This window comes from Rhodnius prolixus, unplaced genomic scaffold (genome assembly GCF_049639745.1).
Source record: "Rhodnius prolixus isolate KJV_2025 unplaced genomic scaffold, Rpr scaffold_15, whole genome shotgun sequence".
NCBI classification, from domain to species: domain Eukaryota; kingdom Metazoa; phylum Arthropoda; class Insecta; order Hemiptera; family Reduviidae; genus Rhodnius; species Rhodnius prolixus.
In genome coordinates this window covers 5,483,466-5,503,703 of record NW_027411605.1, presented here as the reverse complement: position 1 = coordinate 5,503,703, position 20,238 = coordinate 5,483,466, and the positions used below count along the sequence as shown (strand labels likewise).

Sequence of the window (20,238 nt, the reverse complement as noted above, 5' to 3'; positions counted from 1 at the left end):
CCACGAAAATTTAACCTTCCATATCTCATTAACTATTATCACTAAAACAATGCAATGTATACCATTTATACAGCTAACTATTCTCTACATTTCGGTAAAGAAATCATTGAATTCCCATTAGTATTTACAGAGATATAAGAGTTTGAAATTTGAACGTATTTGAAAACCACGAAAATTTAACCTTCCATATCTCATTAACTATTATCACTAAAACAATGCAATGTATACCATTTATACAGCTAACTATTCTCTATAATTCGGCAGAGAAATCATTGAATTCTCATGAGTATTTAAAGAGATATAAAGGTTTGAAATTTGAACGTATATGAAAACGACGAAAATTTAACCTTCTATATCTTTCCAACTGTTATTACTAAAACAATGCGATTTATACCAGTTATACAGCTAACTATTCTCTACAAATCGGTAAAGAAATCTTTGTATTCTCATAATTATTTAAAGAGATATAAGGGTTTAAAATTTAAACGTATTTACAAACCACGAAAATTTGACCTTCCATATCTCATTAACTATTATTACTAAAACAATGCGATTTATACCAGTTATACAGCTTACTATTCTCTACAAATCGGTAAAGAAATCTTTGTATTCTCATAATTATTTAAAGAGATATAAGGGTTTAAAATTTAAACGTATTTACAAACCACGAAAATTTGACCTTCCATATCTCATTAACTATTATTACTAAAACAATGCGATTTATACCAGTTATACAGCTTACTATTCTCTACAAATCGGTAAAGAAATCTTTGTATTCTCATAATTATTTAAAGAGATATAAGGGTTTAAAATTTAAACGTATTTACAAACCACGAAAATTTAACCTTCCATATCTCATTAACTATTATCACTAAAATAATACGATTTGTACCAGTTATACAGCTATTTATTCTCTATATTTCGGCAAAGTAAACATTGAATTCTCATAACTATTTATAGAGATATAAAGGGTTGAAATTTGAACATACAGTGACTCCCATTAATATTGGGACACCTATTACAAAATGATTTAAAAGGAAAATGAAAACAACATACAAAAGTTTGGATTTTTTTTTTTTTAATTACATTAGCAACATCTGTACAAATTATATATAAGTATAAATCGGTGAAATTCCAAACTGTTAGGTAGCACTTTTTGAAAAAGTGTAAAATAAGGCTCTCAAAAATATTGGGACACCAGAAGTGCTAGAGTTTAAATGTTCAATATTTAAAATCTCCTACTATTTAATAATTGGTTGGTAATAATTTAATAATTGCTTTTTGACTTACAATAGCCCTCAAACGATCAGGCATAGGTGAAACAAGTTTTTGGTTAATTCAGGTGGTGTTTTTTTCCAGGAAACATAGTTTTAATTCATTTTTGTTAGATATTACTGGTTTACTTAAAGCACTGGCTAAATATTGCCATAAATGTTCAATGGGATTAAGATCTGGTGACCTGCGGAGAGGTTTGGAATACTTATTCGAGCTATACAGCTTACTATTTTCTACAATTCGGTAAAGAAATCATTGAATTCTCATAGAGTATTTAAAGGGATATAAAGGTTTGAAATTTAAACGTATTTGAAAATTTAACTTTCCATACCTCAATTACTATTATTAGTAAAACAATGCGATTTATACCAGTTATACATCTTACTATTCTCTACATTTTGGTAAAGAAATCATTGTTTTATCGTAACTATTTAAGGAGATATAATGGTTTGAAATTTTAATGTATTTGGAAACCACGAAAATTTAACCTTCCATATCTCAATAACTATTATAACTAAAAGAATGTGGTTTATTCCAGCTATACAGCTTACTATTTTCTACAATTCGGTAAAGAAATCACTGTTTTATCGTAACTATTTAAGGAGATATAATGGTTTGAAATTTTAATGTATTTGGAAACCACGAAAATTTAACCTTCCATATCTCAATAACTATTATAACTAAAAGAATGCGGTTTATTCCAGCTATACAGCTTACTATTTTCTACAATTCGGTAAAGAAATCACTGTTTTATCGTAACTATTTAAGGAGATATAATGGTTTGAAATTTTAATGTATTTGGAAACCACGAAAATTTAACTCATATCTCAATAACTATTATCACTAAAACAATACGACTTATACCAGTAATACAGCTATCTTTTCTTAACAATCTGGTAAAGAAATCATTGTGTTCTCACAAACCATTTAAGGAGAGATAAAGGTTTGAAATTTAAAAGTATTTGAAAAACACGAAAATTTGGAAAAATATTGAAAAACTGGATAGTTCTTGCTGTTAGTCTATGGACTTAAAAGTACATCGGTTCCGGAACACTGCTTTAATTTTTTTTTTTTTTTTTTTGTCAACAGAGATCGTCTGTACGGTAATTTCCGGCGAATACTAAAAATTCTATCTCTTCAGGAATGTATCCGGTTTAAGGTAGGCCAAATAGCAGAAACCTCCCAAGACAGTGATGAATCGTATTTCCCTTTATTAACCGTTTTGATAAATTAGAGCTTTATTTAAATAATAAATAAATAACAAATACAATTCACATAAAAAGGTAAAATTTTAAATTACATTCAAAATGTTCGTGATTTTAATTAACTAAGTTTATTTTCATAAATTATCTTTATTATTATTTATTTTTATTTACCTAATTTATTAAAATTTCCACCTTTTTTTTTGTTGTTGTGAAAAGCGTTGAAGTGATTGCAACGAACCCGGTGGACTTTTCATTAATTATTATACTCCCTAAAAAATTATTCACATGATTCTGCCTGCTTTTGGTTATTAGTACACCGGATGTTGCTCATTAAGTGCAGTAATTTAATTTTACTAATTAAGTTTTGTAATTCTATTGGTTGTTGGTTTATTTTTACTCTATTTTTTTTCATTATTTTTCTTTGTTAATTATGTGGACATTAATTATATTCCTGATTGATTAATCCTAGAGGAAGAAAGGATATGGAAACTTTCCGCTTATGAGGGAACGGGACAGAATAGAATAGAGATATTTGCCTGAAAATATGATTTTTACTTCTTACAATAGGCTCGTCAATATGTGGCAGCGATATAATACAAACAGATAAACTTCGAACTACAGTAAATATTATCTATTAAACACAGTACAAGTATGCTAAACAATATCAGATCAGTCAATGTGGGTTACTTTCCATTTATTATCTAAGTTATCTTCTATTTTATAAAATGTATTTTCTAATAAAAAGATTTTAAAAGTTTTTTAGAAATAATTTTGTTTTTTTCCAGATTTCTCATTGGTTCTGGAATTTTATTTAAAGATTTTGGCTGCCATTAAGACATACCAACCTTGATAGAGGTTATTTTAACATTATAACAATGTTAAGAAGATATTGTAAATTGCCTATTTTTTCAGGCATGCTTTATGTCCAACTACCTAATTAGGTGTCATGGACGGAGGCGACTAACAAACATACTTTACTATAAATTTCTCATATAAAGCATTGGGAAAATAGACTAGTACCGCAATACATCTTAGCTTTGCGGGTCTAGCCTATAACCGCCTAACATACTTTACAGTAAATTTCTTTTATTGATCATTAAATAAAATCCAAAGCCTAGACACCGGGGAATCGAACCCACTAAACCAGCAATACATCTTAGCATAGCGGGTCTAGTATCCTAACCGCTCGGCTATCGTGGCGCCTACATTACGAACAATATTAAAAAGATACTGTAATTATCCATCAACTCTGAAGTCCCTAGGTTGGTAGCATGGCCAAAAATAAAAAATAATTACTGAAATTGGTATTATTCCTTCCATATTTTTACCTATAAATTATTTAAGCACTTCAATTAAGTTGTATCGCTCAAATACAGTTGAGTTTTATATTCAAACTCTACAACTTATTTCTCAACATCTTTAATTTAGAAAAAAACTTAAATCTCTTTTATAATTAATATATTTTTTTGTATAGCATCATATGTTTAAAAGAAAGAAAATTATATTTAAACTATTCAGCCTAATTAAAAGATGAAGTTTATTTCGATTTCTTAGATTTTGAATTTTTCATAGGAGAAAATTTAAGTTTAATTTAAGGTTATATAAGTTTAATTATTTATTTATTTATTTATTTATGTTGTAATTTTAATTTAAACCCTTTTTTGGTTTTTATTTTTTGAGTTCTTAATATTGATTTCTGTTTAATATTTTGTAAATATTGTAACCTCAACTCCTTGCCATAAAGATGTACTCCTTTGTGCAAATAAAATGATTGATTGATTGATAATTAAAATCCCCTAAGGTTATCTTTCAAATTAGCGATTTCAGTCGCAAGTGGTTGTGTCGTTAACACCGCCAGTTCGTTTCCGTTCATTTCGTCGTATCTCGCCCTTCCGGCAGGGATTTCTTTTGCGAGAGTGAAAACAGAGATTTGGATAGAGCATACGAGTATATTGGACTTCCTCTTATCAACAGACTTATGTAACATAAAATTTTCTTAAAACTTACACTTATTACTGAGAAATGTATTTGACTTAAAAAAAAATCACGTAAATATTTTTAAAAAAATCTATTCAGTGAAAAGATATTTCCGGTTCACCAAACTCGGGAAATTTAGCGACTCAATTCAGAAGAAAAGAAAAGCCCACCCTTCCCTCAATTTCCCAGCAGTATCTTTTAATCTAAATTTCCCCCGGGGAAAATTAGTCTACGTAATAAAAGTTGTAGAGTCATGCGCACAATGGGAGCGTATTTTAAGGAATATCATTGGAGCCATTTTTTGCGGAAATGTTTTTGAAAGATTAAAAAATTAGTAGTACTTCCGGTTGAAATGTTTTGATCATTATTTCAAATGTTGATTTTATTTCTTGTTTGTTTCCAGTTTAAATATAAACTTTCAACTTTCTGTGGTTTTGTAGGATTTGAGGTCGTTTGTCGTCATTCACACACACAAATACACACTGAGGCCACTTTTTTAGATTCAGGGGGGGCTTCAAAACGGATATTTCCGGTCGACAAGATCTAGAGAGAGAGAGAGAGAGAGAGAGAGAGAGAGAAAGCAAAAATGCAACTTTGGACCCCCATCAAGATCTGATGTTTTCAAAGAAGAAGAAGTAGATGGTATGGAATTATGTTTTCAGTTCAGCTGATAGAGATGCTGATCAGTAGGGCATGGATGCCATTTCACAGTTTCCATAGTTTTGTTAGAAAGTTTATGACACTTGTGACAAGTAAACCCCTGGGCATTTCTGGAGGGAGTTAATGCCCTTCATTCCTTCTCTGTCTGTCTCTCTCTCTCCGCTCTCCCAGACCGCCTGGAGCTCCAAGTAGTCCACTGCTGCTTATTTATGTTTTGCGAGACTATTGTTCATGGTTTGGGATATTTTAATATAAACTTTTGCTTATTTTGTTTTTTGTTAGTTGGGTGTAAACATTCACTCTTCTGTGTGGCAGAGACACTTCTCTGATGGACCTAGTTTCCCCAGGGATGACCCAGGAAGAGTGGGGTAAAAGCTGGGTGTCAAGGATTTGCTTCTACCATTCATGGCACCATCCTTCTCCAACGCTCCCAATTGTTCTGAGGGGACCTCCCCCTAAATAAGAGGCCTGTGTCCATCCTAGAAATGTTCTAGGAAGAGAGAGTTGGGAGCTAGATTGAGTGATAGCTCTACGTCATTCCAGGATTTCCCAAAGTTAGATACCCTTCAAACCTTTCTGTTGAAATCCCCTGGGAACTGGGGGCCGGTACGTAGAATTTCTGGCTCCCCCTTCTAATAAAGTGTACATCCCTCCTGTAGATAGATAGAATAGACTAGGGCGGCCTCAAGGCCTACGCCACTACGCGACCCCTTTTGATCTATTGTGGCTCCTCCAACTCTAAAGCTCACCTTCCAGACCTGCCCTTTTAATCAGACTCCTAATTCTGGAGAGCGACTCCCTAGATAAAGCTCACAGGGCCTTGGTTTTTTCTACCCGAGAAATAACATCCTTAGCCCAGACAAGCCCCTCACACTGACACAACACATTGCAGTGCCGTTTCCTCCTCTTCCTCCTGACAGAACCTGCAAAGGCTATCATCTGCCAGGCCCATGCGATGCATGTGTTTCCTGAGCCTGCAGTGGCCTACAATCATCCTTATAGCCCCACGCGACCTTGCCGGATTAGTTCTGTAGTCATCCTCGGCGAATAGCCTATAATGAACTTATCCCTCCTGTAACCCGTAAGCTTTCTGGGCAACTTAATTCTCTCCTCCCCTTTTTGGGCTAGTTACTATGAGGCAGCACCTGGTGCCTCACAGGTTTCTTTCTTTACAAAGACAACTCTTTGTAATCCATCCTCAAGCTCAGTTCCCCTTATTTCCTGGATTCGGTTGAGCTTAAGTTTGTCTATGTGTTTTCTCTAAACCCAACAAAATACTGGGTACATTTCTGTGAGTTCTGGGGGTTCTATGAGTGATGTTAGGTAGGGTCTTATCTGCGGGATAACCCCCATGAACCCAAAAATAGTGTGGCTAATCTACTCCACCTCCTACTGTAGAACTGTGCCGGATATCCGTTCTAATATTTCCCAAAACATTTTTCCTTTAACTGAAAAGAAAAGTAATTTAAATTTCCTAATAAATTACGCACTGGGCCCGGATGTACGGTTCTAAGTACGGTGTTCAGTACCTTGACCTAGAAAAAACCCTCCACCTCTTCTAGGCCATTTCCGCTAACAGCGTGTCTTGTAACCCTGGCGGCCACTTTTTTAAGTTCTTGCAACACTGACATTAGATTTGTAACAGAATTAACCCACAGACCGCTACCCTAAGTCCATTATTCTAGGACAGTTCGTTTACCATAATAACACAATAACTTTTAAATTGGATCAACTTCGTGGGGAAGTATTTATTCAAATTTGAGATCATTTTTTTAAATCCACAATTTGCTTGTTTATTGTGGTACGTAACCACTTGGTGCAGTGGATTCACTTTGTCTTGCTTAACTTCTTGGTTGATGGGATTCTGTGATCTGATAAACTTAATTTTAGGGCCCAGAGAGAGTTCATGAGCGTAACTTCAAGCTAAGACTCGCTTCTTTAGTTGACGTTATTATGGCAACAGTGACGTCACCCTTACTTCAACAGTAATATTATATTACAATTATAACATTGAATTTAACATCGATCATGAACTAGATCGAATAGTATCAAATAATAATAATAATAATAAAAATAATAATAATAATAAAAATAATAATAATAATAATAATAATAATAATAATAATAATAATAATAATCAAATTATTCCTAAACTAGATCGAATAATATTAAGAGGTTTTAAAGGTAATGTTGGCAATCTTGAGCGTAATGTAGAAGATTAGAGCAGGTCCGTTCTTGTTTTTTTTAAAGAAATTATAAAGAGGATATTGAGTTTATTACAACTTCGCACACTTCCGGTGGTGCTATGACTGTTAAATTTTTTTTTTTTTTTTAAGACCAAAGAAATAAAGCTACTCGAGTATTTAGATTGTCTACGAGAGGCCGGATGAACGGCTGAAAGGCACAATAGATCACTCGAGTAAGTGACGCAGCGCTTAATAAAATGTCCCTACGTGACTCTGCTTTAAGTGACATTCCAGCGAAGTTAATGAAAATACTTTAATTTTTTTTTTCTCTCCTCTCTGTCTCTTTACTTCCTTCCGTCACATCGTCGAGAAAATAGTTTTCTCGGCAAACAGACTCACAAACAGAAAAAAAAAAGAAAATCTATTGCGGAGACTCCCATGACTTTCTCTTACTGCTGAGTTACGTAAATAAACTGTGCCGGAAATGTTGACTTGTTCTAACCTTTACTTGACCCCAATACTATCCCCCTCTAAACTGAAAATTAACAGTTAAGTATACAGGGTTGATTAAACGCCAAAGGGTACACAAATCAGCGGGTACCCAACATTTCATTCATACTTCAGCTCGTAATTTCAGCCATTTAGAAACATATCTTCATGTCACGTAGTTTTAGAGCTCTAACCTACCAAATTCAAATTAAAAAAAAACAAATAACAAAATCTGGCTCCAAATTTACAGAGTTTTATCAGTAATAGTTTTAGAGCTTAGCGATTAGATCTCAACCGGAAGTTAGCGATCAGATCTCAACCGGAAGTTAGAGTGATCAGATCTCAACCGGAAGTTAGAACGATTAGATCTCAACCGGAAGTTAGCGATGAGATCTCAACCGGAAGTTAGAGCGATCAGATCTCAACCGGAAGTTAGCGATTAGATCTCCACTGGAAGTTAGCTATTAGATCTCGACCGGAAGTTAGCGATCAAATCTCAACCGGAAGTTAGAGTGATCAGATCTCAACCGGAAGTTAGAGCGATTAGATCTCAACCGGAAGTTAGCGATCAAATCTCAACCGGAAGTTAGAGCGATCAGATCTCAACCGGAAGTTAGCGATTAGATCTCCACTGGAAGTTAGCTATTAGATCTCGACCGGAAGTTAGCGATCAGATCTCAACCGGAAGTTAGAGCGATCAGATCTCAACCGGAAGTTAGCGATCAGATCTCAACCGAAAGTTAGAGCGATCAGATCTCAACCGGAAGTAAGCGACCAGATCTCAACCGGAAGTTAGAAATCAGATCTCAACCGGAAGTACCATTTTACTAAGTGCTTTCACCCTCTCACTTTTTTTTCGTAATTTTCTGGAAAACAATTCTTACGTTTTTTTGCCCAAACATGGTTACCCACATTACGTACTTGAAGGTCTCTATTTGTAGCATTTTTCTAGCGGAAATCGATTAATGGTCTTCTTTGTGGTGGGGTGGAGGTGTAGGCTTCCCTCTAACCTGTCAATATTGAGACTGAGACTGAAAAACTTCTTTTTTTTTAAATGGTAGATTTTCCTTTACTTAGTGAACAAATGTTACTTAGACGCAAATCTATAGACTTTATATTTTAAATATTTTTTTAGCGGAAATTGGTTTTAAGGTGGTTAATTCGGGGAGATGGGACTCGGCTGAAAAGATAAATATTCTTTTTAGTGTAAACGGAGTGTTCGATAGAGCATATGAGCTGGAAGAACATTCTAAGAACAACTAAAAGAACACTGTTCAAGAACACCAAATGAATCCGTAAATACAATTCTGTAGCCATGCTCTAGGCTCTACTCCATTTCGTCTGGGTGTAAAATGGCACATGACCATAGTAATTGCACCATCTTAAGGGTTTATACCCAAAAGAGAACTATCTAACCCAAATGTATTACATTGAATTAGATTGGCCAGCTCGCATTATGGAGGCACTCCCTTGGCCAGTTCTAACTAGATTATTAAATTCCTACGAAGTACACTACCACATCGTAACTAAATCGTCCCACAAGACCAATAGGGGGGGAAGTTAGTCTGCGAGGAGGGGAAGTATGCCCATCTTAGCCGCATTATCGTACAACGAAAACAGTTCGTTTTGGTAAATAGAATTAGCTTTGGCCATATAATTAAACCACAAGTGTAATAATAGATATTGCCCATCAAAACTATATAATAATGTGGCAATTATTCAATCAGATTATACGAAGCTGTGGTTATATAATTAAAATACATAAAATTTTAGCAAAGAGGCACTTCCGGTCTAATGAGGATTTAATTACAATGAGTTGGCACTTTCACCAATCCACCAAATTCAAAAAATTCCTTTAATTGAAAAAATTGGCATAAGAAAATGATACAATACAAATTGTATAAATTGTTATACGAGCACAATGAGTATATCAAGTTAACATTGAGAAAATTGAGAAATCTATTCACTAAAATGGCCAAAAATATTGCCAAACTGTCGTGTCCCATCGTGTGGCAATTAAATCAAATATCGAATTCTTAGTTTAAGCTGATCACATCATGCGGAACAGACAGACAAACATTTTACTAAGAAATGTAATAAATTAGAGGTGCTTATAAAAATTCGGGTGCAACTGTTCAACCCACCAGGAAATACAGTGGAGTAGATGAAACTCTGGCTCTCATTGTGACGTAGTTTTCTACATCCGCATGCCGGATTATGCTAATTAGCCGGATATGACGAGCATTGTTTTAGTAGGACAGGCAATTTAATGCTTTCCATTCTGCATGCCAGAGCGGTTTTGTGATTGCAACAATCTAGGATTTTGATTGGCGTGGAGGGGGGATTATTACTGTAATTTAATTGGTTATTTGTTCAATTCTATATAGACCAGTTAAAACCTGTCATCATCAACGTCATGATGACGTAAGAAAAAAATATAAAAAATAAACGTTTAGTAACAAATACAAAATCGTACTGATTTTCAAAGTTTTCACCGTTTTGAGGTCCTACGATTCCGATTTGTCTGGGTGAGTTCTTTTACCTACCAAAATCCAAGTACAGAAAAATTGCAGATTCAAACCAAATCATGGGTTTACTTTTTGACAGAGTGGCTTTAATCAGTCTCAAAGCGTTGGGTTGCGTTTAATCTGTCTGTTATGATTCCTGGGATTAGTTCAGTGGAATCTAGGGATGATTCCAGAATGGATGAAGGTTCTGGAACGGGAGTCTAGGCCAAGTAATAGAATGATGGTAGCTATTTACTATAAACTATCTCATAGTTTAGATTAGATTATCGGGGTGGGAGGGTGGGACCTGTGCCCCACTGCACCGCAGCCAAATGAGGCTTATTGTGCGATCCCCTTTGGATCTAGTAGATGAAACCTCCCCTGCTAAGAAGGTTGACGACTTTCCCTGCTAGTTCTTTTTGCACTACTATCTCCTTTGGTCTTAAAGTGCCTAAGGTTTCATAACGCAATCACTCGATGGCAACGCAATCGAACAGCCAGTGAGAGGCCCGTTTCCTTCTCCTCATCCTGACACAATCTGCACAACGGCTTCGAGCTAATAAGCCCCCACCTTGTACAGATGACTAACATATGCTCTATGTGTACTGTATAAATGTATTGGGCATGTAACAGTATATGTTACTCATGTTCATGTTGTTAGGCTTGGATACCCGCAGTGACACCAAGTACCTTGAAAAAGTGGCTATTCCAGTTCCCCCTACGGGGTATATCATATATTAGTTACCAATAATTCTGGACTTAAACTAGTAACTAGTTATAGTGATGATTTCCTCGCAAAATATATCATTCTCACTAATAATTGATTACAATCTTATTAAATCTACTTCCTTTTGTAATTTGCAGCATCGAGACACCCAAGAGACGCTGGCAGTATTGGATCGGCTGGATTTAGATTCAGAAAAGCCGAGCGACGAAGAATTAGCGAGGAAGTTCGGCTTTGAAGAGGACTATTTTAAAGGCACCGTCTCCTGGTGGCAAAGATTGAAACCTCAACTGTGGTCCTTGTTCGACGAGCCGTACTCTTCAAACGCGGCCAAGGTAATCATCTTAGGAATTTTATTTCTTTTTGTATTTTTTGTAATTATGTATATCTCTGTTTGCCTTGCGGAACCGTTCTCTACATCTCGCAGATGATTAGTTGTCTCCCGAATTGTCTCCGGCAGTCTTGGCGACCATATCCACTGTGAATTATTAATCAATCAGATGCGAGGCTATCAATGGCGGCAGGATTTGAATCTGGGAGTGAGTCCATTAGTGTGATTGTCAGATGATGCACTCTCGGAGACTGATTTTGCATATTAATGAGAAACTGTGTCTTGCAAGTTGGTCGCAATGATCTAAAATTTCTAAATAGTAGAACGAGCATATAGAGTAGAAGGAGCATCTAGTAGAACGAGTATCTAGCAGAACGAACATCTAGTAGAACGAGCATCTAGTAGAACGAGCATATAGAGTAGAAGGAGCATCTAGTAGAACGAGCATATAGAGTAGAAGGAGCATCTAGTAGAACGAGTATCTAGCAGAACGAACATCTAGTAGAAGGAGTATCTAGTAGAACGAGCATCTAGTAGAACGAGCATCTATAGAACGAGCATATACGAAAACGAGCATCTAATAGAATGAGCATATAGTGGAACGAACATCTAGTAGCGCGTGTTTTCAGGCGCCAAAATTTCTGCAGGTTGTTCCTCCAGAGTAAGGCAAAATCTCAAAATGTCCCTGTATTTTATCATAATGAACTTAGGAAAAAAATAGGCACTGCTCTCGTAGTTCATCCCTTTGAGTCTAAATAAATTAAAGAAAATAAATTCGTTCTACCTAATTGGAGCGTCACATCGGCTACAGTGTACCAATATAATATAACCTCGCTATACTGCAGTTTTCTTTTTAAATGAACTGTTTGGTCATATTTGAGGTTTCCGCACCCATGCATTGAGGTTACCTATTTGTAAGGTATTATCGTACTTTGCTGCAAAAACAAATCAAGCCCGATCAGAGTTTCTTCTGGGAACCCTGTCTCTACTTCCGCTACATGCACGATCTCATTACTTCCTCTAAGCAGCATCCAGTAAAATGAAATTGAAGATGTGGGCAATATTTCCGCGGCTATAATAAAAAACCATCATTAATGACCTGTAAAAACAGTTCTGCAGAAAAAAGAAAAGAAAAACGAATAATTTTGACGACTTCCTCCCGGCGTTTCTTGTCGTCAAAGAAGTATTGCCAACTTAAACCACTTTTATAGCCAATGTATGAAATGTGAAACTCCGTACTCCACATCATAATAATAAAAAATTGAGATTGAGAGGAGAGAAAAAATTTTTTTCTCCTAGTCTTCCTCTACTGCTCACAGCTAGGAGATCTAACCGCTTCCGGCGCAGAAAGAGAAATTACTGGAAGGTATTAAAAAGTGAAATGGTCGCTTGTTAAGGCTATAACTTGGTCAGGTTATAAAACAGAACATTGGCCATAATTCCTAGTTATTTCTGAGGCATTTTATTTATCGGACACAGGATATGACGTCGCAATGTGGGTGTTTAGAGATCCAATAAAAAAAAATTGTTGGGTTTCCTTCCTTTCTCTCGAAAGACTGAAAGAAAGACTGAATGTCCAACTCTGCCTTTCAGCAAGATTTTTAAGTCATACCTTCGCCAATCGAATTCCGAGGTGTTCTAACAATGGCTACCCCGTGTTAAGAGGATCTGGATCTACAGAAAAGTCTTACTTTTTCACAGAGTTGAGAAAGCACCTCACTGGTCGTAGTAATGTTTGATTAATTATAGTCGATATTTTCATCCGTTTTGGACGTGGAAGGGCGACCCGGGCGGTCATAATCTCCAACGTCTTCTCGACCATCTTTGGAAACGCTTGAACCACTCAGAAACTCGCGCACGTGATTAACATTCATTGCCATAAACTTCTTTTAATAAAAGATAAGTAGCGGTTTTACCAAGTTTCGATATGAAATTTCACGACAATTCGTTGCTCTACTATATGTGTAGTATCATGTTTTCTCGGCAAAACGAAACTAACACCTCTTACACAAACGACGGTTCCGATCAGACGAGATTTCTCTACAAACACGCGAAACGCTGCAATCGAAAGAGAAGGCTTTACGCTGCACAGCTGTCGGCCGTTCAAGATAGTTCTTCTGTAGCAGCATCATCAGTCTCGTTTATTTAATAGCCACATCTCGTAGACTAACACTTCTTCCTTCCGAGCCAATTCAAGAGGAGAATCACAGGAAGAGGAAGTCTTGTGAGTCATTTCACACCCGCTAAATATCTGCGGCAGGTTCACGTAAATCCACCGGATGGACAGTCAAAGCGCAGCAGCAGCTTCCGAGCCAATTCAAGAGGAGAATCACAGGAAGAGGAAGTCTTGTGAGTCATTTCACACCCGCTAAATATCTGCGGCAGGTTCACGTAAATCCACCGGATGGACAGTCAAAGCGCAGCAGCAGCAACAGCAGGTGAACCCCCCAAGTAAGGTGACCACCAGTGATTAGGGTCTCGGCCGCAGATTTGGACAAGTGATTTGGTCTGCGGCCGAGGCGTTTGGCCGCCCCCGCAGATCGGGGGGGCCCCACCAAAACTTGGCAAAGTCACCGCCAGCCAGACTTGCCATCATCCTTTTCCACTTCAACGACGCTTAAAGCCATCTCCACTAGCAGCAGCTGCCAAACCACAGAGGCTACTCTTATCAGAGGCTACGCCTTATTTCATCAACAACATTATCACCATGCATTGCTGCCAACCTATTAACTTCCTCCACTTCCTTTGGACCGTTATTAAATCTACTGGATGTAAAAAGGAAATGAAATCTTAAAACACGATAAATAATAATTTGGCCACAGTTCTACGAGTATTACATAAATAAAATATGGAGAGTGCCAGATTTTCCTAATCAAATTTTCACGGGAAGGCGCTTTTCTACGTGAACTCACACACACACACACACACACACAAATCTGTGCAAGTTCAGTTTTGCCTAAAGTGACCATATGGTCACAGTTGAATTTTGCCACATTTAATAGAATTCTGTTCATTCTAGACAATCAATTTAGATTTTCTCTTGACTATTGAATACGCTAGTGTATTGCTATTCGTGATAAGGGACGGAAAATCATAATAACTAGTGTTTTCAGTTTAGTTACGCCTTTTTTGAAAAAACCTGTTTCAACCAGCTTGCACCCTAGTTTATTGTTAGCAATTTTTTAGTTTATTAACTATGTCATAATTTTTGTTTTTTATATGAAACACGATAACCAATAGTTGTTATAAATTATGTATCAATAACAAAGTTCAAGACTTAAAATTATACTTATAAAATCACTTTCAAAAGCTGTGTTACCATTTGGTCACATCAGGTCATTGGGGTACTATTTTATTTTCATCCATCAACAGTAAGAAACATTTTGTCTGAAGCTTTGTTTAAAATGGCCTTAAAATTCGCATATCCGGTGAAAACTCAATGTCGTTAATTTGTCTGAATTACGAAACTTCCGTTATTCAGTTTACGTGTCAGGGGAAGTGAAGATTTTTAATTTTTAATTTTTTTAAAAAACCACTTTATCTGTACCAATTATTCTCTCCTAAAATTGCTTACAAAATGTTTATAAATTCAATTTTATTAGGTTGATATTATCTTTTTTATTTTCATTAGTATAGTTTAGTTTAAATAGTAATAAATTATTTTAAGGGACAAAAGATTAAGATTTAAATTGATGGACATTAGTTGAACAAAAAAAAAACAGATGATGGAAGAAGTCAGCTGGTGGTTAAATATGTCAGCTGTTTTTATTTTTCTACAGCTGGAAATATAAATTAATAAAAAAAAAAAATGGCGTGATAAAACATTGCAGGAAACAGGTTATGCACTATTAATCTGGGTTAAAATTATTGTAATGATTATTAAAGAAATTATGGGAGATGACAGTTTGGGGGGGGGGGGTGTTTTTCACGGTTTTGGGTGGTGGTGCGGGGTGCGGGGGGGTGCTGCCACTCTTTTACTAAAGGGACGCCTTTGGTATCGTACTGCAGGAAGTTAGGGTTGAGGATTTTAGTTTATAAATTATAGGATAAATATGAAGTGACAGCGTGGGGCCGGAGACGGCAGGAGGCGGTTGTGGCTCTGTCGCACTCGAACACTACGCCCCCTCTCTGTTTAGTTTCCACCTCCCCTCCAGTTTCCAGAAGGAGGCGGCGGAGGCTGCTTTTAATTACTTTGTTCGACACCATCACAATCTCTTTTACTTTATCGCAACCAAGCTAAAAACACTCTGCATTATCTCTGCTTTTCAAGCGGTTAAATCTACAACATTTCGCGCTACTATGTATAGCCCGAGCTAAGGCGTATGGATGGCCTTTATCTAATTTACCTAATTATAAGCATGTTTTTTAGTGTTCATAATTAAAAATTACGCTAGTTCATAGAGGGTGTTGAATTTCCCCCTTTTTTTGGGGGGGGTCACGATTTAGATCAAGAACTTGAGCTCATGTGAGGATGCTGTGGCCAAAAAAAAAGGAGTATTTCTTTCTCAAAGCACAATAACCGTTCTACTTATTTTATTTAAGAGCTAAGGTAGTCCAAGATTTGGCAAGCTGATCAAACTTGAGCCTTGGGGAACCAATATCCTTATAAGGGCAAAGCGTGCAGGAACATGTAGTCTCAAACTATTTTGGGTTCAGCAAACGGTCATCATGCATACTCTACAGTTAATCTTTAACCGAGGTGCCAAAGAACGAGCGGATCATCCAAAGCACTAGAAATCCCCTTCATCACAGTAAGTATCCTGTGATTAACGTCGGCTTAGCTGGACGTTGAAAACGGTCCCTCAAAAAGCCCTTGAAGTTGTTGCAGGAGGATGTATATCTTTTCTTTGTAGCACCAAGAAAAAGTGGTAATCGATGGTTGATTTTGCTGACTTCGAGTTTCCCTGCCAGTTCTCGAACAAGTTGTTCTGGGATTTTTCTTCCAACAAAGCTCGAAGTACATCATCATCAAGGGTAGAACTTCTTCCACGACGGCCTGCTAAGTCTTCCACTTTCGTAATCTCTGGAACCACCTCTAGAACAGTGCACTCATTTATACTGCCTTCGCCCTCCTCCCGACATCGTTGATATTTCTGGCCGTTTGGGGGCCCCCCTCCGTTCCGGGGCCGAGTTTGAACTCGTAAAATAAAAATTATGCGAAAATCACGCTTTGACATCTTAATTAAGGCTGAATTATTTCCAAGGAGCAAAATGTTACAGAGGTAAAGAACCATTTTTGTTTGAAAGAGGATTAATAAATGTTTTTACATTTATAAAATTCAAAAGTCCAACAAACATAAACAGTTTACTATTTGGAGGGGTATTATAAAGAAAACATAAAATCCAGCATTATTTTCCGGACAACCCAATATTTCATCCAATTATAACATAACATCCGTTGAAGTAAATAATTCATTTTCTGAAACTGTTTTCCTTTTTTCCTGCTCAACAATATCCCAGTTCATAACGTTCCCGGATCCCCGTTCTTTCTTTAGCTTCTAAAGAATCTGGATGTTCAAGCAGAATATGCTTAGCTGAGTCTGGGCTCAGTCAATTATATTGGCTAGCATCAGGTTACGGTTATAGTACACCACAGCTGCTCAGGAACTATCTCCAAGATCTCATACCGGTGTTGGAGGCAGTACGTAAATACGTACACAACAACATTGAAGAAAAGTGTAGTGGAAATCTCTTCACCGTACTAAATTAATTAACCTCTGACAATGCATGAAAGAGCGAAACCGATTAAGGATGAAATAAGTTCAGATGCAATGATGGACACTAAATAAAAGATTTTATCCGGCATAGCATGTCTCTTTTCAGGAACATTCTAACACCTATTCCCAGTTTTAGACCATCCTCCAGAGTATCAGTGTTTTGGTGCAGAGAGGTTTTGATTTCCACTTGCAGTAAGGGATCGGATGAATTGAAGCCTTCAGGTACCTGGGATCATTCCTTCAGGCTAAATTCAGAAGTTCACTTGACTGTTTAGAACAGCGGCCGGAAATAGATCTATCGGAAGAAGAGCAAGTCGGGGCGGAAGTTCCACTTATCTAAATTTTCCTTTCTGCTTTATTTTTTGTTTAACCACTCATGAGTTTTCTCCAACAGCTACTTTTTGGGCCAATTATTGATTGAAGGGTGTGGCCAGCGTGAAAACTGCCGCAAACTTTTCCTCTAAACTACATTCTAAAACATTGTTCATTTTCCAGTAGTTTTCCAAATATCTCTAATGAAAATTAAATCTAAGGAATTTTGTATAGGATTCGGACTAACTAAATGATTCCTTTTGTGAAATATGATTTGGGATTTGTTGTTAAACAAATTAAGTATGAACACCTAAATGATCTCACTATCAATTTTGAATTTCAGCCCCCCCCCCCAAAGATGTCTTCTTAATAAAATTATATTAGAGGAAAATAGTTCAGTGAGGCGCCACAATAGTCGAGCGGTTATAGGCTAGACCCGCAAAGCTAAGATGTATTGCGGTACTAGTCTATATTCCTAATGGTTAATATGAAGCATTTATAGCTAAGTATGTTTGTTAGTCGTCTCCGTCTGCGACACCTAATTGGTAGTTGGACGTAAAGCCCCGCCTGAATAAATAGTCTGAGGAAAATCGAGAAAACTTTGGAAAAACCAAATAAATAAATTGATTCAGTCAAGTGTTTTTTCGACTGACTAATTTTGACCAAAAACCTGATTGTGACATCTTATGTCAGTATGTAGGCAACTTTTATCTTCCGGTGTCAATTTTCGTCTTTGAGTTATGTACATTGGACAGACCCACACGCAGGCCATTTTGCGGAAACCATTTTTTATTCGTTTTCTGATTGATTGGTCCTCTAAACTGATATCTCCGTACAAAATCTGCACGATTTGCCCAATAATAGCTTATCTTGCTGCCGTAGAATAATTTACCCAATAGAATGAGTGGAAAATACCAACTGTGAACTGGATAAAAGAATTAATTAATAAATGAGCAGGGAGAGAAGTTAAATTAGTTTGGTATTTGCTAAAAACAATGGCGGTCCCCCCTTCCACCATAATGGAAACGTTCGTATTGTTGTGCCCAAACTTACCTGCGAGAATCTCTTTGTCTCTCCTATTATTATTGTATACCACAACCTCTCTGCAATATCTACTGGTGAATTTCTTTATTGTCTACTGCATTTATTATAGCTAATTAATTGTTATTTACTGTTTTATTGTTTTATATATTGTATTAAGCCTCAGCAACAGCAGTGGCCGGCCGGCAGTTAATTCACAGTTGATTAAGTTTTTGGAAGGTTTTTAATGGCGAATCCAGGGGTTATTGGTACTGGAAGCTGTTTCTGGAAGCAACGACACGGCGAGAAAATGTGGAAAACCATCAACACGAGCTTTTCTAAGATGTACTGCCGTACTAGTCAATATTCCCAATGGTTAATATGAGGAATTTATAGTAAAGTGTGTTAGACAATTATACGTAGACTAGACCCGCAAAGCTAAGATTTACTGCGGTACTAGTCTATATTCCCAATGGATAATATGAGGAATTTATAGTAAAGTATGTTAGGCGGTTATAGACTAGATCCGCAAAGCTAAGATGTATTGCGGCACTAGTCTATATTCCCAATGGTTAATATGAGGAATTTATAGTAAAGTGTGTTAGGCGGTTATAGGCTAGACCCGCAAAGCTAAGATGTATTGCGGCACTAGTCTATATTCCCAATAGTTTATATGAGGAATTTATAGTAAAGTGTGTTTGTTAGTCACCTCCGTTCACAACTAATTTGGTAGTTGGACATAAAGCCCCGCTTAGTATTTTTCTCTTGCTGTACTAGATCAATTTTACCTGAAAAAATTTCGTTTTTTAGGCGCCATGAGTCCCCCCCAAAAAAAAGGATTTTTCACCAATTATTCTCTGTGTGTGTGTGTGCGTGTGTTTGTAAACGAAAGATCTCAAAAACAAAAACAAAAATCGCAGCCGGAAGTTAATATTTTAAATTTCCATTGCGTCTTCCTATCTAAACCGGAAGTAATACGGATTATTATATAAGGGATTAGCTATGCGGTTAAAGTATTGGATTCCCACGCGGAGGACTCGGGTTCGAATCCTGCTGCTGACCCTTAGATTTTCTCTTTCTAGGAGCTTCTTACAGACAACACTGTCCATCACCGGACAGAGAGAACACTGTCTGGAGGCCGTACAGTGCACTGACCGGACAGTGTTGTCTGTAACGAGAGAACACTGTCTGGAGGCCGTACAGTGCACTGAAAAAAAGCTCCGGGCGCTAATAACCTCGAGATGTTGATGCGCCTTAAATCATTAAACAAAATAAAAAAATACTGATTATTTCCTCTTTTTTTATTGATTTTCTTGAAAACTGCGTAAGTTTTTCCTGTAAACTTGCCCTCATGTTTGTCAGTTTTTATTTTCAAGATTTTTTTAAACGAAAACTTTGATTAAGGGCCCTGAACTCTAAAATTTTAGCTCCAAATTGTTATAAAATTTTGATGCATAAAAATTGCTGCTGCTTATTTGATTTATGGCGCGAAAAACATCTGTGATTATTGGCGCCAGTATCCATTTGCGTAAGTTGAGACTTCCGGAGAGTGTTCTCTCGTTACAAAACCAACACCTGTTTTAAGAATAATTCAATATTTCATATGCTACGAATAATTTTCCTGTAACAACACGTTTTAATGCGATTTAGCACGTCACTATGGGTGGGGATTAAAGATTTTCTTCTTCTTTTTTTTTGGTGGAAAGGATCATTAATATGGATGCTGCATTAAGGTGGCGAGCGCAATCTGTTGAAACAGCGCGCTGAAGTAGCGCATTTAAATTTCCCTTTAAGGTACTTGGGTGCTGCTAATACGTCTTCTGTCACATCGCTAG

General features: G+C 36.6%; 1 protein-coding gene across 2 annotated transcripts in view; it reads left to right on the top strand.

The window, feature by feature from the left end:
* The window catches only part of LOC141455001 (potassium voltage-gated channel protein Shaw-like), a 281,269-nt gene that overhangs the window by 234,620 nt on the left and 26,411 nt on the right, over positions 1-20,238 (top strand). For both annotated transcript variants that reach the window (XM_074129792.1, XM_074129791.1), the window contains exon 5: positions 11,164-11,358. In XM_074129792.1, the coding sequence (XP_073985893.1) occupies positions 11,164-11,358 (195 nt within the window). The remainder of the gene's footprint in view (positions 1-11,163; positions 11,359-20,238) is intronic.